The sequence below is a fragment of the Ascidiella aspersa genome, chromosome 7, assembly GCF_963924565.1.
Source record: "Ascidiella aspersa chromosome 7, kaAscAspe10.2, whole genome shotgun sequence".
NCBI classification, from domain to species: Eukaryota; Metazoa; Chordata; class Ascidiacea; order Phlebobranchia; family Ascidiidae; genus Ascidiella; species Ascidiella aspersa.
Genome location: NC_139453.1, coordinates 17,142,940 through 17,165,883, shown reverse-complemented (window position 1 = coordinate 17,165,883; position 22,944 = coordinate 17,142,940). Strand labels below are relative to the sequence as shown.

Genomic DNA, 22,944 nt, shown 5'->3' with positions numbered 1-22,944 from the left:
TCGCCAAAGATTCGCAATCAAATTTTTTTGGCCTAAATTTCATGCAAAAATTTTGCGATATATTACCTAAAAATGCCTATTGTTCATTGTAAATTCAATGGCCTACTTTTAAGCAAACATTCCACAAAGAACGTCAGAGGGACTCCCCATACAGCAGAAATTGTAACAACAGAAACGTCAAAATGAACAACAATTAGTATGTGACCAAAATACGACTGATACCTATATATTAATATTGATAACATCATGCAGGAACAGAACCTACTGTATATGTCCAGAATAAGGCCTATACACCTTTTTAACTCCTAACCCCGGCCAACTTCATCAATAACTCCCCTAATCATTTCCACCCTAACCCAACCCCATCCGCGGTAATTTTTGAACAATTTTTACTTCCCCAAGTACAATTTAGCGAAATATTACCAAGACACTTTCTAGATTCTAGAAAGGGACATTACCAATCCATAACCGCAAACAGGAGCAACAATGGCGCTGCTGAAACTAGCGCGCTTAAACATCTACACCAAAACGGTCAATGTCCTTTCTCTAATTAGTTTTAGGCGTTATTTTTTCTATTTAAGACTTTTTATGGTATATTTCGGCTCGGTGTTCTTCTAACAGCTTTAGGTCTTATTCAGATGATTTTAGATCTTGTTACGCGTTAATATTTTACTGCGTGTTGAGCTTTACTGTGTCATTGGTTTGTTTAAACTATTGTTGGTTTGAAGTTTGTTATGTGTCCCCATCAGAGACCTTCCTTGTTATGTGTAAACTTATTTTCCTGAAACGTAAACAGGGGACCACAAACATTGAGAGCACATGAAAGGTGTCACTGCTCATGGAACGTTGAGAACCACTGCTTTACAGTATTAGTCTTGAATCAATACATTAGCCCTAATTAGCATTGTTTTTGGTTTTGTTGATTTTTGCCTTGAATTATCTAATTATAATGTAGAATCAAGTTGCACTGACAAGACTTTAGTATGATTAACACGTTAAGCTTTAATAACCTATAAGTTAGCTACACATAGGAAATCTAAACACCAACATAACAATTCATATAAATAAAACTTCCACAATCACCCCAGCAAAATAAAAAGAAAACAGTTTCTGATTACCAGCAAAACATTTTCAAACAACACAGGACAATGCGCACTGGCACTTTTCTCTGTCTTGCAGACACTAGAGGATGCCATGTTTCAACAAGAAAACACAAAGGAATATCGACTGAATTCATCTACGATTACAAGCAAGTATGGGTTTGGTCCACTCACAGGGCCTTTAAAATCCATACTTAATCTATCCCATGGCCTGATTGCTTTAACAAGTGTTCGTGGTTCAGGGTGATAAAAGCGAGCCTTGACCTCAGCACAGGTTTGGCACGATTTGCCTATCTGCTTCACTTAAATATGGTAAATTTAGACTTTTAACAAAATGATATAGTCGAGAAAACCGGGCTGCCTTAATCTTCTGTGAAGATCACATAATTTCTGTGCGTAACGCAGCAAAGTTAAACACACTCGAGAAAGCGCATCAGGCGCAACGTTTTCAGTCCCTGGCTTGTGACAGATATCATAATGAAAATGATTTAACTCTAGTCGCCATGAGAGAATCTTAGTATTCTTAATCTTGCCCTGTTTTTTTTTCTGATCAAGCATGAACGAGACAGACTTCTGGTCTGTAACAAGAGAAAAAAACGCCCCTTTAGGAAATGGGTCCACTTTCTAGCCGCCTTGATAATTGCAGTTGCCTTTTCCACAGCAGGATAATTCACAGCTATTTAGTGTCCTGGTCATAAAAGCTACTGGGTGGCCACCTTGGGAAAGTATTGCGGCTATTGCATAATCAGATGCATCTGTTTCAACCTTAAAGGGGACTCCATCACGATTTGCACCTAGACTAGCTTTGGTAAGCTCAGTTTTTAAATCATAGAAAGACTGAAAGAGCGTCCTTACATAGGGGAAGTTCTTTTGATTGTAGTAATGGCCCAGCTTTCATTGAAAAGTTTTCTATCCAACGAGCTTAATATGCGAACATACCTGTTATGCGTTTTAGTTCTTTCGGTGTTTCTGGTAGTGATAATTCAAGAAGTGTCTGCAAGCGCTGGGGATCAGGACGAATTTCTCCATTTGAGATTCGATACCCTATAAAATCTAAAGTGGTACACCTGAACTTGGATTTTTCTTCATTCAACGTTAGGTTGCACTTAGTAGTTGCTTCAAGTAATTTTGTTAAGTTTTCATCATGTTCTTGAATAGTTGCACCTGTTACAGTAATGTCATCAAGGTATACACCTTAGATCAGGGGTTCCCAACCCTGTGGTATTTATTTTTTTAAAGATAAATCAAATAAGGTGTCATAGAGCAATTATTGTTAAACATATACTTGTTGTTCTCTAATGACCTCATGCAAAAATATAGAACTGAAATATAGTCTAATCGCGTGTAGCGCAAAAACATGCTTTTATTGGGTTTTTCAATGTGACAAGTGACGCAGCTGAGCAGCTGATCGTCAAACGGCGTGCTTGCAGTTCCAGGGTGGTACCAAGTTCGTTGGCCTGGGACCTCAGACCTTACTGTCTGTGGTTTTTAAATACAGATTTTTTTGTGTGTGGACATTTAATCCTCAATGTATTTTCTCTCAATTTGCTCGTAACAGTTTAAGAAGCACTCACACAATTTTATTTGTTGAAGGCTTTCTATAACTACGGCTCAACCTGCCCCACAGTTTTGCCATAATTCCACTTGCATACCACATGCCTGCTCAGTCGTTAATTATGTATTATCAATTATTATTTTATCTTTATGTGACATCACCTTTTCAGATTGTTACACGTCTTCTACATTGATTTATTTTAGCATCAGTCGTAAAGAGTTATAATCAGCATTTAGCATATTAACCATAAACGCATGCCAGCACGGGCACGGTTGCCAACACATGCTTATTAAAATATGTGTTAACGGCCGCATAATTATTCATCGACAGCGGCAGGTTGAAGATTGTTGCGGCCTACTCGTTACAAAAAGAGCGTGTTAAAGTTTCCTTTGATTGTGATTCATTTCCAACGATGCCTCGCTTGCTGGGATGCGATTGATGTTTATGTAGGCCATAAAGTTTTTGGTTTTAATCTGTGACAATGATTTTTTGTTCCCATTTTGGTCAGATATTTTTGGGGTAAAAAATTGCGTTATTTCGCCTATTAATATATAAATATGAAATTTTTAAAACTTTGTATTTTGTTCTTTGGCAAACTACGCCTTTACTAAAGTTTCGTTTGATTGTCATTCATATTCAGCATACTACAGACTTTGAAATATTATTACGATATGTTATGAATGTTAATATCGGTTTTGGCAGCCTGATTAACCCTTTAAAAATCTAGTTTCAACTTTCAACTTAGTAAAAAAATTTGATTTTGATTTGTATGGCGAATATTAAAGTTTTCATAGTGACCAACCTTTGGTCTTCTAGATAAATAGCGTCTTTTTTTTTTCAATTTCGTAGATTCTTTACGATATTTCAATTTCGTAGATCTTTAGACGTCGATAGTACTGCCGGCAAACCGCCACTTTCATTAAACAATCACAACATGCCCATGGCATAAAAAAAAATTGTTTTTTTATTTTAGTTGGTGTGCAGTTGTTTCTACAATTAAATGGCAAATACGTTTTTAGTAGTACTATATGCATCAGCATTTTTTAAAATATGCCGATGTGTAGATGAATTCAACCCATACACAATACTTAATGTTCCAAAATCAGCGGACAGCCTTGAAATTCGTAAATCCTATAAACTTCTGGTCAAAAAGTGGCATCCTGACAAAAATGATGCTTCTATTGCTCAAGATAAGTTCATACAGATACAGCAAGCATATGAGGTAAGAAATCATTATTATAAATCAGGGTAATCAAAAAAAAAAAAAATTTAAACTGTGTAATATCTTTAAAATTAACTGTGTAATATCTTTAAGTAAAGAAGATACTGGGTGTTTTTTTTTCCTTTTGTTATTCGTTTAGGTTGGCTGATTAGCAAGGGTGTATTCGACAATTGACAACGCAAAGTAAAGCCTTCTTACTTTTTTATCGTTAAAAACGTTACGTTAGACACAGCTAACTAATGTCCCTCGCTGTTCGCACTAACATATGATGTTGCTGTAACAATAAATCATACATACATACTTCACTGTCCTGGTTTATTTTATCGCTTAAAGTTAACGATTGCACACTGAGCGATTTTGACGCCTGTGTTCGCTTTGCGTCGTAAAAGTTCACTTTTCCTGGACTTAATTGGTTGTGTCTGATTATTTTTTATGGCGTCATTACAAATCACTATTTTATGACGTCATACCCGTCACTAGTTTATGACGTCATTATTCATTAACGTTCGACGAAAAATAGGGGAATTCTCTAAGTTGAAAATTCATGACCCCCCCTTTTTGATTTTCTGGATACTTCCCTGAGTGGGGTTTTAATTAGGGTTCCTCCTTTTCCTGGATTTTTTTACTCCCGAGAAACGGGATGGAAAAATGAAAATTCCCAGTTTTTGTATCCTCATTTGTTGGGCTGAGTTTTTCATGTAATCCTTTGACAATGGGAACCACACTGGCAATGGAGACATACTTCTCTTCTTCGTCAAAACTATGTCTATGCTTCTTCTACTGTAAAAAAACAGTTCAGAAAACTTTAACAACACATAGGGGAAGGTGGGGCAAAAACCCACTTTTCTTGTTAACTAAAATGTCCAGTGTCAATATTTCTTTACTGAACAGTGACAATCGTCGAAAAAATCGCTTGTCGACAAAATCAGGCTGATTCGGTTTTGGACAAACCAGGGAGGGGAGAAAATGTGTTTGGGAGATGTTGATATAAGGATGGTACAGTAAAATTATGTGCTTGCTACTAAAGGTCAAGTGAAGGTGAAGTTACTTTTTTGCTAAATAATTTGTAGATAAGGGTCTGTCTTTTAATCCCAAACAGTTGGACTTTTTAAGTTTAGAGATTTTAAAGAAATCAGGTTTTCATGCGATACATAGTGTTGGGGCAAAACTGACCCCCACAATATGACAGGCCGATATTCCTAGTGTAACTCAACTTAAATATTTTCTGTTATTATTTTTTTATTAGATTTTCAGTAAGGCATTTTGGAACAGGAATAAATAATTGGTGTCGTGACAAAAGGTTTTCTTCAGTCGTAAGACTGCCACCTGATTGTCGTTTAATCAGTAAAAAAACAAACAAAAAAAACAGGAATAAAATTACTTCAGATTATTATTTTATGTTTAGATTAATTTTGCAGGAAGGCCAAACAATCTGAAATTTGAACAAGATAGGTCATAAAAAAGGTCGATTGATAGTTGTTTTAGTAGTCATGAGTGAGTATGTCATAAGAGAAATATAAGAAAGTTTATCCATGGTCTAATTATAACCATTATAACTATTATATTGATGCAACGTTTGTTACGCATAGTCCTATTTTGGTTATCTTGTATGTTTTGTCCTACTTTTGTAAAATATTTTTACCTTATAAGGCGCCATGCATACCATTACTTGAATTATGATGTCACATTGTGACGAAACTTGTGAAAATATCTCTAAAAATTTTGATGCGCACCTAAAACAAAAGTCCTCGATCCGGCATTTTCACACAACAAGGCAATTAAATTATCTTTAATTGGTGGGGTCAGTTTTGCCCCGTTCAAAAATCGGCAAAAAAGTTAAATTTATTCAGAAGGTATTATTCTTTCAGTTGTTTTTTTTGGCATAGGAGTGACTTTACGATAAGACCTTTCAGTTGCTACCCCACTGATCAAAAATATTTTGTAAAACTTGGAAAATAAAATTGATCCCTTAAGGCAGGGTTTGGCAAACTTTCTGTACTACTGGGCCAAATTTACACACTTCCGGTAACGTGCGGGCCGCATAAATTTTATCCTATAAACCAGGGATGTTCAACCTGCGGCCCGCCTGATATTTACGTGCGGCCCACAACTAATTCTCATTTTCAGTAACCTTTATTAAAAACAGTTGTTTCGAATATCATCAAAATGTGAAGATCGCGCAGTATTTGATGTAGGCATAATCTTGTGTTTTTCATAATCGAGTCTGATGTCGCATTTCAACATCCATCGAGCACTTTGTGCACCCATCATTGCTAAGTAAGATGTTTGTTTTTCTGAATGTGTGTTTTTCCGGACCGTTTTAAGGAAATATGTCAGCCCAAACACGTGAAAACTTAAATTTTTGCATATTTGCGCATAAGTTTACTCTCGAAGAACGGGTGTTTATAAGTTAGGTTGTTTTATGACGTCACGATATGACGCAACTTATGACGTCACCCCTTTAATTTGAGAGATTTTGCGGCCCATCGAAATTTTTAAAGTGGCAATGCGGCCCATTCTGCTAAAAGGTTGGACATCCCTGCTATAAACAATCGCCACATTATCCTTAAAATCATGGCGCACTCCTATTCCTGTGTCTATTGCACAATGAGACATGTTTGTTGCCGTTTCATATATATTATCAAACACGTGTTAAAACGCAATGCATTGTTTTTATTTACTTATCAATGTGAAGGATGATGTTGTTTCTGTACCATGGCCAAGGTGTTTAGATCAACTGGCAACTTTGTTGATGATATTTGCAATACGTCATTCAAATGACGATCTGACAGGCGAGTGCGAAGTTTATTCTTTGCGTAATTCATTTTTGAAAAAAGCTGCTCACAGCAATATGTGCTTCCAAACATGCACATTACACGTTTTGCATTGTCATGCAGATGAGGATAGGTGGATTTCTGGACATATTTTTTATAAAAGTAGGTAATTGGAACTGAATCGTATTTGGCCTTCAATATGTTTGATGATTGAAGTTCAATTATTTCCATTTGCATTTCATGTGGCACAGTATTGACATCTACTGAAAACGGAATGGCACATAAATCGAATCTGTTTTTTGATTTTTCAAATCGCAAAATCGAGATTCAAAGTTAGTTTTAGTGGAAACGATAAGTGATATGTACTTATCAGGGTTGGAAGGTTTACAAAGGCCAAAATTGGGAAAATGAGCAAAGTTGGAATTGATTAGTTGAGTTTCCCAAAGATGTAGCTTGTTTACAAAGGCAGTAACATGATCATACATTTGATTAATCAATTGCTCCTTTCCTTCTAGTTGTAAGTTTAGCTTGTTCATATGAGAAGTGAAATCAGTAAGAAAGGCCAAATCTGTTAACCAATCAGGACAGCATTCATCTCTTCAAGTAAACTTTTGAATTGGCGGTGGTTAAGGCCTCTTGCCAAAACAAAGTTGATTATTTTAACAACAGTAGACATTCAGCTTGTCATATCCAAATGTGTCACATTTGATGCCAAAACTTTCTGATAAATTATGCATTGTAGTTTTATAATTGTGTTGGAAAACCCTGCCGAAGCTATATAATTTTTTAAACAGCATTTGCACCTTTGCGACAGCCAACCATAGCTGGGGCACCATCGGTTATAGCAGAAACAAATTTTGATAGATCAAGATGCATTCTACTGGTACATTCTAATATTGCTTGAGCTATGTCTTCTCCTTGTGTAGTACATTTCATTGGAATCAATTCGACAAACTTCTCAATTACCTCAAAATTATCTGTGATACCTCGAATAAAAATGGCTAGTTGCGCAGTATCGCATGCATCCGTACTTTCATCAAGTGCGAGGGAGAAATAATCAAAATCAGTACTTTTGTTTTTAAGTTGTAAATTAGGATTTTCAGAGATATCTTCCACTTTGCGAGTAACTGTTCTGGCAGATAACGGAATACTGTCAAACAGGGGTTTCTTATCAGGACAAACCTTGTTAACAATGGCTATTGTGCATTCTTTAATGAACTCGGCTGGTTTCATTCGTTAAGCAATCAGCGAACTAACAACCAATGCTGCCTTGGTAACTGATTCGCTTTCTTGTTGTTTTTTCTTAAAAAATTTAGTTTGGTGTTCACATTCACTTTTTAAATTCTTTATCTTCAACTTTCTCCCTTTTCCAACATATTCTTCGTATTTGGTATGACATGTTTAACATTACATCGCTTCATAACTGCCATACTGGTCTGACATATCAAGCAAACAGGTTTCGAATAATGCTCAACAAAGAAATATTTTTCAGTCCAATCACTCTGGAATTTTCTATTCGTTAACTTTTCTACGTTTCCCAGCCATTCTGATGTCAAATCAAAAAAAATAAAATAATCTGCTGAACAAAGATTTAGTCAAGTACTGAGTTGAAGCTAATCTTAAATAACTGATTATTCACTTCACATTCACTTTACCACCAAACGCCTGCAGTGCACACGGCAGTTACAACATGTGCTCATCCCAACTGACTACTGTGGAAAATTAGTGCATACATCAGTCTTGCTTCTGTTACGTCATAACTACACCTATTCAATGAGTGCTTTCGCTTGCTTCATTCCTCGACAGTGGGGTACATCAATTTAAGTAACGTCAGACCATAATTCTGAGAGATTTTGCGTACATGGGAGTTACCGAGTAACGCCGGGACACACAGGCTTTTTGTTATGATATAAAGTAAATCCATGCGTAGATAATGATGAAACTTAATGCACTCAAAGTAAGATCGTTCGAGGGGCGCAAGAAGTTTGCCCGCAGGCCGCAGTTTGCCGACCCCTGCCTTATGGGGTCCGTTTTGCCCCGCCTTCCCCTAATGATTGTGACTTATGTTTTTGACCAACTGTTTAAAAGCCCTGTCTTATTATATGAACCCCTTTGTAGTTCTTTTTCATGTTTCGCAGCCAAGAATGTTTTACCTTAGGCCTACACAACTCAAAATGATAAGGGTTGCAACAGGAAAAAAATAACTCATACTGAAGATAACGACATACTGAACTTGATAAAACCATTTTACTACGCATTAGGGATGTTCATTGAAGTAGAATCCCAAGGTATTTAGAATAATAGGTTTCGAATCTAGAATAACGAATCCAGAATAGCGAATCCTAGTTTATTTTTATTAAATTATTTAACCTCGATTTTGTTTGGGGAAGGGATTAATCTTAATCTACCCTACAGGGCCCACAATCACAGCAATAAATCGCCCAAACAATTTTCTAACATGTGTACATTATAACAAAAAAAATCTCCCATATGTTTAGCATTCTTAACAACTGTCATTTGAAGCAGTTTTGTAAACTGTAATATGTCAACTGTCCAGGTTGTTGCCAAAACTTATATTTTTGCCAATAGTGAGTACAATGCAACACTGCACACAGAAGTCTTAAGCAATTCGGTCCTGTTTTTTCAAGCATTGTTGGGTCTTAGGGCTTATTTTTTTACTAATGTGATCTGTTATGCAGTCAAATAATGTACTGCAAAGAATACAAAGTTACTATTGACCTAACGAATTCTTGATAATTACTCTGCGCATAACTGCATAACCTCGCTAAATATTGGCCTAAAGTTGACCTTAAGTAACCCTATAGCACATTTTGTGGACCGCCAGCATGTTTTACAACTTAATGTTACTTTTGCAACTTAACGCATTTAGGGAAATTGCGAACTCCACACCAGACATTACACGTTGATCGCTCGCCCAATAACGCTTGATTGACACTTAATTATCATTAGACGAACGTTAAAGCAAGACGCGGTAATTGGTCGCCCGAAAAAACGCTGTCACTGCACTACCAGGTTACATTTAAAGCAAGCGCTGTAAATTGGTCGCGGCAGCGACAGGCCAACTTACCACACGCGTTTGTGCAATTAGGCGCAACAATCCGCAGTAAAACATTAAATTATATCGGTTCCAATTACCCGAAATAAACGGCAGAATTGGATTCGAATCCAGATGGGATTCAAGGATTCAATATTCTACTTTGAACATCCCTACTATGCATATAATGTTAAATAGTTTAAGTATATCACAAAAGTTCAACAAATGGAAACAACTGCTCTTGTTTTCAGTCATTATTGTAGGTTTTAAAAATCTCGTTTAAAAACAGTATTTTTTTGGCAACATGATTACCATGCTAAAAGCTCTCTGTGTTGTTTCTCCCGACAACACACTCCTAAGGTAGCAAAAATATTATCACATGTTAATCCACTCTATGCAACTCTTCAAACTTAAATGCAACTAGCGATCTAGAAAGTTGCGCTCACCCCATATAACTATTATATGCATGAATATACTACGTGCATTGTTGTTTTTCATCAAATCATTACAATAATAATTGTCATCTGACAATTAACAAGCAAGTCCTTAAGTGTTGTTAATGTTTGTAAATTGGCCTCAATTTTGCTTTATTTCTCTGTGAAGAGCCCTAACACTATATTTTTCCCCTAAGTTATGTTCGTTAAATTTCCAGATTTTGTCTGATGATGAAAAACGGCGACAATATGATATACAAGGATTCTCTCAAGGAAGTAATAATAATGAGTGGCATCAGCAGCAACCTTTTCAATACTCTGAATACTTCTCAAGTGATTTTGGTTAGTGATATTTGAATAATTATGATTTATGGCATGTAGCACTGTAACAGTCATGGGCAAACTGCTGCTTTCAAGCTACATGTGGCTCTTTGATATGTTTCTTGTGGCTCTTCTATTCAAAAGTAATATTTAAAATTTGACAGGAAATGTACTGCTGCTTTCAAGCTGCATGTGGCTCTTTGATATCTTTCTTGTGGCTCTTCTATTCAAAAGTAATATTTAAAATTTGACAGGAGATGTATCTCCTAACAAAACAAGGCATCAAAACGCCCTAGAAATTGACCAAGTTGCACTCGCAATTAGTATTGTATTTAAATTTAATTTCACTTCTCGAAAAACTATACTTAAGATACACTGTCAGTTGCACAGTTTAGGTTCACTAAATTAAAGAATATATATAACTTAAGTAAGGGCTAAACTAGCAAAATATGGCCATTTTTTTGCAACCTGGACACGAGGCTATTTCCCATATTTCTGTTTTGGGTATCCCAACTACGTAAATGCAATTGTTTTCGCTTTGAGAGAATCTTACAAAATTGTATCTAGTAAGCAGCGTTTTGAGGGAATTGTTTCACCTTAAAGACGCCATGAATACCCATAAACCTGGAACTATTTATAAACAATCAAAGTTTTACCAATCTCGTATATCTTTATGCATTTAACAGCCTGCTTCTTATTTTAATTAGACCCTTTTTTAATTGCAAACAAAAAATTGTCAATTAATATTTAATAAGGGTCAACTTTAGGCCAATATGCAGAGTGTAATTGGCAAGTATTCGTTATTTCAATAGCAGTGTTTTCTCTAATTTTTTACCAGGTGCGCAGGTGCCCAAAATTTTGCGCACAAGCCGAAAATAAGTGCGCAAAGTGCCCAAAATTTCCAACAAAAAAGTGCCCAAATAGGATACGCGGTAGACTTTTTTTTTTTGGTATTCACTATTTTTTGCTTGCTTTGCCCAATGAACATATGTTTTTGTTGATATGGAGAGGAGCAATATGCGTGGGAGAGTACGAGAGGCGTCGCAATAATCTTAATTAATTTCTCCCAGACATGTCTCTTTATTTGGAGAACTGCGTTCGCTTGGACTTATTTTAAGCGTAGCGGGATGTAACCGCCTAATGGTCAAGGTAATTATCGCGCGTAGTGCAGCGGTTTTATCAGTAAGCAATTTTAAGTTTTAAACGGGTTACGCATTTTTCTTAAGTTGATAACTTTAATTTTAAAAAAAATTTGCCTTCGCTTCTTTACTGTTTATATTGACATAAATTTAATCTACTCCTTTAGTTGACACAACACGCAACTGTGCTTTTTTGGGGTATATTATAATTTGCATTGTACACTGTTTTACCAAAACAATGAGCGTAAAAGTTTTATCTTCAGGAAGTCCTAACCTTTTAAGCCAGGGGTCGGCAACCTTTTTCTAGTCGCGGGCCAAAACCAAACCCAGCAAGGTCTATGCGGGCCGCATGAAATGAGAAAATGTGTTAATAAATTGTTAGAACAACACTGAATCAGAGGAGGCAGTAAAGTGTTGGCGCAAAGCGCATAAAATAGCGCTTGTTTGGTTTTCATTCGAGTCCACATGTCGTCATCCACACTACTAATGAAAATTGTAATAAAACTACTTTAAAGAAACGCGATAACCTTAATAGGTTATCTAGTTGAGTGTTTTATTAACCTCGAAGTAGAAGGCGAGCGAAGCGAGCGCTATTTTTTGGTATACTGGTATTTCTTTTAAATTTCAAGTTTTTATTACTTTGCCAAAAATAAACAAAATGTTAAAAAATATATGTCCAATATTTGTTAATACGTTTTCCGTTTGTCCTCGAGGCCCTTGGCAGTCTTCCACGGCGCAATGGTAACAAGGCGCTGATTGAGTTTAAAAGACAGCATCAAAAGGTAACAAATCGGACGTACAAAGATCATCGACCCCGGTTTTAAGCGTTAAAAACAGCTTAGAACTGCAATAATTCCTGACTGATCGGGTGAAACTACATATGCGTGTAATTTCAAAATAAAGCATAAGACACCGACTGCACATAATAGAAAGAATTTGCCGGCGCTCTATTTAGGGGGGAGCACCTCCCATAGTTAAGAACAACTTTTTTCCACATATAAATTAAAGCAAACAAATTTGAACACTTTATGCTCGTACGTCGCTCAGATAAAACTAATTTGGGCACTTTTTGTTCTGTACGTAGCTCAGAAAAAACTAATTTGGGCACTTTTTGTTCTGTACGTAGCTCAAATAAAACTATTTTGGGCACTTTTTTAGTCGTACGTATCTCAAATAAAACTATTTTGGACACTTTTTGTTCCGTACATAGCTCGAATAAAACTAATTTGGGCACTTTTTTGTCCGTACGTAGCTTAAATAAAACTATTTTGGGCACTTTTTGATCCGTACGTAGCTCGAATAAAACTAATTTGGGCACTTTTTGTTCTGTACGTAGCTCAGATAAAACTAATTTGGGCACTTTTTTCGTTGTATGTAGCTTGAATAAAACTAATTTGGGCACTTTTTTGTCGGTACGAAGCTCAGATAAAACTAATTTGGGCACTTTTTTGAAACTTTCGTTTAGTAAGAATGGGGTACATAAGGTATTATATGTACTGATCTTTGCAAAATAGTGATAATAAGGGCTTTAGGAGACTATTGGAGGTTGAATTAAAGTAAAAAAAAACAACTTTTAATTTTTTTTTTGCTTGCGCACTTCCGTGAAAAAAAGTGCCCAAAGTTTTGCGCAAATGCGCCAAAAAAATGCGCTTATCAGGAACACTGGTCAATAGTAACTTGGTGTTCTTTGCGGTACATTATTTGACTGCATAACAGATCATGTTAGTCAAAAAAAAGCACTAAGACCCAACAATGCTTGTGTGCAGTGTTGCATTTTACTCGCCCGTGTGCAGTGTTGCATTGTACTCACTATTGGCAAAAATATAAGTTTTGGCAACAACCTGGACAGTTGACATATTACAGTTACAGAACTGCTTCAAATGAAAGTTGCTAAGAATGTTAAACATATGGACATTTGTTTTTTATAATGTACACACGTTAGCAAAATGTATTTATTGCTGTAATTGTGGAGATTAATCCCTTTCCCAAACAAATCAAGGTTAAATAATTTAATAAAAGTATACTAGGATTCGCTATTCTGGATTCGTTATTCTAGATTTGAAACCAATTATTCTAGAATACTTTGGGATTCTACTTTGAACATCCCTGGCCGAGACTTAGGTTTGACTTTGAAACGAGATCTCTGATGTAAGTCTAGCTGATAAGAATTCATGTTTAGGTTAATAAAAGTATACTAGGATTCGCTATTCTGGATTCGTTATTCTAGATTTGAAACCAATTATTCTAGAATACTTTGGGATTCTACTTTGAACATCCCTGGCCGAGACTTAGGTTTGACTTTGAAACGAGATCTCTGATGTAAGTCTAGCTGATAAGAATTCATGTTTAGGGTAAAACCTCTTCTGGTAAAATGTGCATCAACCCATCAACTGAGCCTTAAATAAGCAGAACTGTGTTAACCAGATTTTTTAATTTATTATGCACTGATTCCTGTTCCTAAAATTCCTAAATCTTAATACGTGATCAAATATTCGATGGCTCAATACGATAAGAAAATGTTGATTGAGTGGTTCTCAACCAGATTACCGGAGCACTCTGGGTTGCCATTTTTAACGCTCAAGGGTGCTGAGAGATTTATCAAATTCGTTAGGATTCCGATTTTTGCTCTAATGGTAAAAAGGCTGCTGCGCCTATTTATCATTCTTGTATGGTGCAAATATTTATAATTCATGTAATAATTATGTCAATTGTCAATTAGGGTTCCCTCTAATTTTTTACCACATGCGCAGGGGCCCAAAATTTTGTCCAAGAGCCAAAAATCAGTGTGCAAAGTACCCAAATTATTAAACGAAAAAAGTTCCCAAATGGAATAGGCCGAAGACCGTTTTATTGGTCTTCACACTTTTTTAGTCTGTTAATACGCTACACCTGTGACCAGGCGTGTAGCGTGACCGTTTTAAAGGGGGGTATCACGAATTTTCAACTTAGGGAAATCCCCTATTTTCCGTCTGACGTTAATGAATAATGATGTGATAAAAAAGTGACGGCTGTGAAGTCATAAAACATTCTAATCGGAAACAACTAACGTCCAGCAAATGCGAACACGTGCGTCGTCAACACTCCTACCAGGCGAAAAACTAAACCAAGACCGTAAAATATGTGTGATTGATTTTGGAAGAATAGTAAACTATCAGCAGCGCAGTTTCCTAAGTTCCATGTACGGGACTAGCGTTAAAAAAAAAAAAAAAAAATTGCAACACCTCGTATTCAAGTACAATTGTCTTATTCATGTTGATTTTTAAGTGATTTCGATTGCACGCGAAACGCTATGGAATTGCGGTGTCAAAACAGCCTCTGTGACGTATCAATCACAAACTGTTGCCTTTCGTTGTCAGCAAAATTAACGATGCTTATCAACAAATTTGGTGATATTTGTAGTTTAATTTTGCCGATGGTATGAAGCGTGGCTTTAAAATCGCCCTTTTTGAACTGTGTATAATTAGTAAATTATTTAGCTTAAACTGTGCTAGAAAAACACAAACATGGCTTATTACTGAAGTTAAGACGGCGATTTAGCAATAGTTCGTCGACGTTTTAATCGATGTTTCAAAATGCGACGGTCAAGCCCTTCTTTTCGAGATTTAGGCTAATAAAAACATTCAATAGAGCGACCTGCGGTGAAGACGTTTGCTGTAGCTTACACGCCTGTTTTGTACGTTGATGAGAAAACAAATGATAACGAGCAGTGATTAGGTGGTTGCGGCAATAAGCACCAACGTGTTTTCAATGCCAGGTGAAATGTTGCTGATGTAACATTGCAGCAATCACGGTTTTCGTTTTGTGATATTTGTTTACTGAGATTTCGAAGGGGGGTGTCAAGAGTCCTAGATACCCCCCCACGCTACGCCCCTGCTTGTGATGATCAGTGACTCGACTGAACCTAAATCACTGCTCTTATCTTGTCCTTACTTAGACATCATGGGAATTCACCTAACTTGCAAATCCCATAAAAGTTGTTGGCAAATGCAAACAAAAAATAACAAGTTTGGAACTTATGTTTTTATTAACTCTTAAATATAATGTGTAATTATTTTTGGTTTGCTTTGTCTATCAGACAATATTAGGTGCAAGGGAGAGACGGAGTAATATGTACGGTAGGGTGAGGCCAGCACCTCTTAAATTAAAATATTGTTCTAGTTCAATGGCCCTTTCCAAAAACATTCTCTAGATTCTATACATTATTTCTAAAGGAAAATTTAAAAATATTCACATCTGAGGGAGTGCCTCTTTTTGATCAAATATTATACATTTTTATAAAATTGACCATTTCAAGCTAATGCACTGTTCATGGCACAGCCTCTTCAGTTAAATACCAAAGATGCTTTTTGAAGGCATATAAAGCTGATTTCGCAACTTGTGCTGCAATTTCTTTATAATAGATTATGTTTTGTAGAAGTTTGGCATCATTATGTGGGACATCTTCTGCAGATCCACATTCAATCCACCATTGGACATATATATTTCAATTTAGGGTAGGAGCAGTTATTTGCCAAAGAAGCTGCTAGTCCCGAAAACTGTTTATTTTAATACCTCTAAAGTAAACTGACTAGCGATTAAAAAAATATGCTTCACAACAATCCTCTATGAGTAAATGTTGAAAAAAACAAAACATGTAAAAGGTGCTTTAAAATGCTTGAGATTAGTCTTAGTTAAAGAATATACTAAGTGCAACAAAAGAGTCAATGTAAAAGCCAATTAGGAAACAGACAATAATTACTCCAATGGGTGACAAAATGTTGGTTATTGTGGAAAGACCTAATTGTTTGCCACTTAATTCCAATAACCATAAATTGTTCATGTATAGCAGCAAGTCATAATCACGCTGCAATTAGTTAGCCTAAATTTTTCTCTTGCATGTCACATAAACATTCGCAAAGATTTCTTTGATTCACTGTTATGGAAAATGGTCACAGTTCGAGTAATGTCGCACTGAGTATGTGATAATGGAAATCACCTTGACCCTTGCAAGATATATGTCAACCATAATTATTGATCAGTAACAGCAGAATACTCTAGCAAAGCCAGCAATTATTAAAAGATTTTTAAAGATATGTATATTTATTGCCAGCAAATATATTATCACTGGTCAGTATATCTGAATAAATATTTATCAGATCATGCAAAGATAAATAAAACATAAAATTTAGTAACATGTTCAAAAAGAACAAACACAAGTTAAGGGACAGTGTAACATTCATAAATTAGCATTCTACTAGGTAAGTATTACGGGGTGGAATATGGAATAGTGATGCTGCAACGCTGTTTATCACTTAAACCATAGTGTCTAAATGCATTAAATAAAGAAAAAAAAGTGTGTAGACCAACGGTGGACAATTTATTGTTAGTTTGCTCCACATATTGTTCTTTGCACAAGGTACATGTTGCAACGTATAACCGGATTGCGGCAGGTGAACGTTTTTTTTTAATAGGAAACATTGATCAAAATGATTATAAAAAAATTTGTCTCTGAAAAGTCATTTCACTTGGCTGATGTGTTGTACTGAAAGTCATATGGAAAAAAATTATAATTCTGTTGAAACAATAACAAATCAAATACGAAACGCTTGTTGCTTAGAGGAAGACATGTGGGCATTTCAACATATTTGAAAGACAGTTTATTTTATTTGTAAAAGAGGACAACTCCTCTTAAAACAGAACATAGGTGGTCGTTATTTAGGCAGCTCAATTGATGATTTTGTTTACTTTACTTTATTTTATTTAGCTAAAACTGTGACATGATGTCACATATGACAGACTGACAGTGCTATTCCACTTTTTGGTTTGGTGAACTCTTAAAGTAGTTGTGACGAACTCATGCACCCTCTTTACTTCAAAGGTAAACTGAGGTAAAAAGCGAAATGAAAATACAAAATTAAACAAAGCAAAGCTGCCCAAGTTTTGCACACTGTCTGTGAGAGTTTGATTATGGCTGCATGCTGCTTGCGAGTACTATGTCACAAAACAGCATTCAAACTTTACACAAAAAACAGGAATACAACTTGCACCATGACAGGCAAAAAAGAAAGACTGCATTTCTCAGAAAGTTAGTTCACAAAGATTACAGCACCATTGTCTTATATAAATTGGTAATTCCAGGCATATAACGATGTAACATTAATGGTTCAATAAAAGTTTGTGATGCACCCTTGTATACCATTTCGTACTGGTGCACCCCTTGCATATTTTGGTGCACCCTAGGGTTGATGTATACTGATGTATGGAATCGTCAAGTTACAAATTCATTTTATGTGTTTAAGTTTAGCTAAAATATGTGGCCACTCCCTAAGGTCTGGACTTTTTGGGGGAGTTTCTGACACCTTTCTCGTAAGAAATAAACTAAAAAACTTCTGCTGCAGTATTGATTTTTTACTTCATTTACTTGCCTATGACCATAGCAATGACCAATTGCTTTATCGGATTTAAAGTATCACAATAAATATCTGGCATCCCTAAACAAGCCTGGAGCCTACAACAATGTGTGTAATGCAGCTAAATATCTGTGGCTTGGTAGAGAGAGTTAAATGAGGTAACTGTGAGGGCCAAGTTTTACAGTGGTAACAAAATTATGACAAAGCATTGTATCTCAAACACCTATGTAAGGGCGTATCCAGAAAGTCAAAATGGGGGGTTCCCAAATTTTCAACTTAGGGAACTTTTGTATTTTCTGTCTGACGTTAATCAATAATGACGTCATAAAATAATAATGTGTATGATGTCATATAATAGTGATTGTAATGACATCATAAAAGTTATCAGATACAGCCAATTTTTCAACAAAAGCGAACCTTTAAGACACAAAGCAGATTTCGCATTTAACTTTGTGGCGGTAAAATATCTTGTTTTGTAAGACCAATAAGTTATTTTACTAAGAGAAGCCTCTTTCTAAAAGGCAAAGCGCACGAAAAAAATTCCCGCCTTAACTTATGGCTTAGATGCGAAAGGGATAGTTTGCGAAATCATTTTTTTTTTCCAAGAGAATCATTTTCATTTGCGTAAGTTTGGCAAAGACTATACGCAAATTTCACTTTATCAAAATACTCACTTGATATTTAATTTCATTTTCACCGCCTTAAAATAAAAATTCTGTTCCCTGAAACAGTGACAAAAGGGCACTTTCCGCCTAAAAACTTTACCTTTGTGAAAACTTTCGAGTTTTTGTCAGTATGGTTCAATCTGGCGACACAGTTCACGGTTCTACGATGGGTGAGACTTTAGTTAATGGCCTTGTCTCTTCAATATATTACTCCGACAATAAATTCAAATTCGACGAGGTATTTCGAGATATTCCTAAAATATATTTGATAAATAGACTTTTGTAGATAATGCGTACGGCCATACTATTAGATTTTGGACAGCTAACATGTTTAAACAGAAAATATAATCACTCTCTTAAGATGGTTTAACGCCTATGGTATACTATACTTTTGCCAATGACTTACTAAGACAAGCCACTGCTCTCAATGAAAAACGCACCGCGGGTCAATAAAGCGCAGCAGGCGCCCAGTTGCAAACCAGGGGTGACGAATACGTGGCCCGCAAAAGAATTTTATGTGGCCCGCGAAGCATTCGGGTAAAGAAAAGGCAGTCTTAAAGTTTCTTTGACCTGCTTCTACTCTTTGCGATGCGATATCAAAAGCTAATAGCCGGATTGAAAAACGCGTATATCAGCGGTTCTTACCTGGGGGTGCCAAGCATTTCTTAAGGGGGCGCGAGCTCTACTTAATTATTTAAATTTTTTCAGTGATTTTAATGGTTTTGTTTAGGTTAGGCACCACTCCTACAGATGTACAAACTCTGTTTTTCCAAACTGTACCTTTGAAACTGCTCAAAATTTTCGTAATTTCTATTATCTACTACAAAATTTCTCAAAGTACAAAATTCTCTGTGAGTTGCATGTTTTCTGTCTAAAGGTTGTACATATATCATCGAAGAAATAACGGCCCTATTTAAATTAAGTTTTGCTGACTTGTAGATGGGTTGCCAAATGATTTAACGCGCAATTAAAGTGCAACCATTGTATCATTACCACGTCATTAACTTTATTATTACATCACTAACCCTAGCGCTAACTAAATGGTTGCACACATTTCCAATGCCCTAAAATTGGCGTAATGTTTACTGCGTTAAAACAGGACATTATACATTAAAAGTATGCACATGAGTTTTTGAGTGACTAAAAAACAAACTAAAAGCGAAACTGATAGTTAAAACTTCCAGGTATCGGCTGAAAAGCGTCGAAGTATATTCCAAAAAATGTATTGTGCTCGCGACAGTTCGTTTTATTTTCAGCAGGTTAGGTTGTTTTGATAGAAGTTAACTTATGAAATTAGGTTTATTGCCGTCCCCCAAGATACGTAGATGTCAGATCATTTGTAAATTAGCAGATTACAGAAGAGCTGCGGATTCGAACTCAGAACTCAAGTAAGATAGGTATAACCACCGTCCGGCGAGTGCGCATGCGCAATACCAAATTTTGAACCTGATAAAGCAATAAACCACAAATTGTTAAAGTGGAATAGCATATTTCCATGAGTCATATGAATGGATTGCTATTCTTATTTTAGTTACGAAAATCGGTGAAATACAGGCTGTAGACTCTACAGCAGTGGTTCTCAACCGGTAAAATTTCAAAACAAATTTTGCGGACCGGTTGGCCTTCGAAATCAAAATCAACCCAAAATGTAATTACGACAAAACTAAGTAAAACCAAACAATGGAAACTTCGATTTAATGAGATATTTGCTGCTGTGTTCTTGATATCATACCGATACGTGTTATACATAGTTCTAAATTTTTGACATACAGCTATAGTCCTTAAGTACAAGACTTTAACGAGTTGTAGCCTACTTTTAAGCAGTTGGGCACAACGCTTGCAGCATTGTGACGTACGATTAAGTCCAAAGTATACCATTAACTCTATGTTACATCACAATGCTGCAAATTAAAGAACTGGCGAAGTTCTAAATTTGATGGACAAGCCTTTAACATAATAGGTTCCGAATCTAGAATAACGAATCCAGAATAGCGAATCCTAGTATATTTTTATTAAATTATTTAACCTCAATTTTGTTTGGGGAATGGATTATTCTTGTTCTACCCTACAGGGCCCACATTCACAGCAATAAATTGCCCAAACAATTTGCTAACATGTGTACATTATAATAAAAAATGTTTTACATTCTTAACAACTGTCATTTGAAGCAGTTGTGTAAACTGTAATACATGTCCACTGTCCAGGTTGTTGCTAAAACTTATATTTTTGCCAATAGTAAGTACAATGGAACACTGCACACAGAACTCTTTAGCAATTCGGTACAGTTTTTAAAAGCATTGTTGGGTCTTAGTGCTTCTTTTTTGACTAATTGATCTGTTATGCAGTCAAATAATGTACTGCAAAGAATACAAAGTTACTATTGACATAACGAATACTTGACAATTTACGCTGTGCATAACTGCATAACCTCACTGAATATTGGCCTAAAGTTGACCTTAAGTAACCCTCTAGCGCACGCATTTTCTTGATGGCCAGCACGTGTTACTTTTGCAACTTAACGCATTTAGGGAAATTGCGAACTCTCCTGACATTACACGTTAGTCGCTCACCCAATAACGCTTGATTGACACTTAATTATTAGACGAACGTTATCGCCAGACGCGAAGTTATATGCCCAAAAAAACGCTGACACTGCACTACGAGGTTACATTAAAGCAAGCACTATAAATTGGTCGCCGTAGCGACAGGCCAACTTACAACACGCGTTTGTGCAATTAGGCGCAACAATCGGCGGTAAAACATTAAATTATATCGGTTCCAATTACCCGAAATAAACAACAGAATTGGATTCGAATCCAGATGGGATGGATTCGATATTCTACTTTGAGCATCCCTATTAATCGGAGTAACATGCGTAACAGGTGCAAATAAAGAGGTGCCACCCGATTTTGCATTTAAATTTGCAGCAGTAAAATATGTTGTTTTGTAAGAGTAGTAAGTTATTTTACTAAGAGAAGCTTTCTAAAAGGCAAGTCGCACGCGCCCAGTTTTACTAATGCAGTCACTTTGCACAATGAACGTTGCATGCGCGGGACAATGGAGCGCAGCAGGTTGCCAGCAGCCACTTTGTTGCTTCGCGAGCTGAACCAAGCAAGTGATATGAACAAATTCTGTATTGAGTTTTTCTGTCGCTAGATAGGAGTAGATAGCTTCAAAAAGCTAAAACGATGACGTCGCAATATTTTAGATTTATTGCCCCCCAGTCAAAGGCCCCTAGGGGTGAAGACAAAAAATGTTGTCGTTACACCAACTTTGGATGATTTTGCAGTCAGCGGACAGTGGATACGCCACTGCACCTATGTGTTTAAGTTTGCATAAATTATAATTAAATATTTTTTGTTAGGTTTGGTTGGAACTAACATCATATGTATTATTTTTACAGACTTCTCCAATACCCAACAATCTTTGTCCGAACAAGATTTCTATAATGCAATTCTACCAAACAGTTATACCACTCCACAAGTTATATATGTATATTCCACCTTTTGTGTTCAGTGTATTATTACATTAAAAACTTCATGGAAAAAAGCTTCAAAAGATCTAGAAAAACTAGGTAATTTTGTAAAAACAAATGTTTTTATATTTTTACATTTTTAATGATTTATTATTGTTAGTTTTCAGGACTAGGAAAGTACATTTTGATATTGGTTATTAGGTTGGAATTAACAGTTTTTCAAGTTTAAGGTGAAGCTGTCCACCTTGTGAATTATCTAACAAGTTTGTGTTCCCGAAGCCATGTTGAGTTGCAGGATTGTGACTTAGCTACATCAACACATCTATTATTCAGACAATTTCATGTCTTTTGTCCAACAGTTTAGGCCTTTTTTGGTAGTTTTAAACATTATTTTACAAGGTTTTGCCTAGTTTTAGATAAAACTAGAAATTAATCTTTTGTTAAACTTGACAGGATAATCTTTTACCAGATTGTGGGATACTATCTGGAATTAAATTAAGTATTACACATCCCTATAGTTCCCTGTGAGTTTTACTTTTTTTAATTTACGGTAATATCCGTACATTTGCTCTTGCCTAAGTGTAACAAAATATATATTTTTTTTATCAAATTAAATAGAAACAAATACAGTAAACTTATTTCCGACATATGATTGGGGTCATATGTAATCTTAGTCGGATTGTATTTACATTTTTCAGCCTATTTTTTGTAAATCGGGATATTAAACTGCCCTTTTCTTAAGTTCCAGCAGATCTGTCTATGTTGTTTTTTGAACTCCATCAGTTCCATTTGGAGATCTAGACCAGTTCTCTTCC

At 35.9% G+C, this 22,944-nt stretch overlaps 1 protein-coding gene across 3 annotated transcripts in view; it reads left to right on the top strand.

The window, feature by feature from the left end:
* Positions 1–3,513: 3,513 nt before the first annotated feature.
* The window catches only part of LOC146138090 (dnaJ homolog subfamily C member 16-like), a 37,501-nt gene continuing 18,070 nt past the window's right edge, over positions 3,514–22,944 (top strand). For all 3 annotated transcript variants that reach the window (XM_083394812.1, XM_083394813.1, XM_083394811.1), the window contains exons 1-3: positions 3,514–3,877; positions 10,359–10,482; positions 22,058–22,228. In XM_083394812.1, the coding sequence (XP_083250938.1) occupies positions 3,656–3,877; positions 10,359–10,482; positions 22,058–22,228 (517 nt within the window). In that variant the 5' untranslated portion in view covers positions 3,514–3,655. The remainder of the gene's footprint in view (positions 3,878–10,358; positions 10,483–22,057; positions 22,229–22,944) is intronic.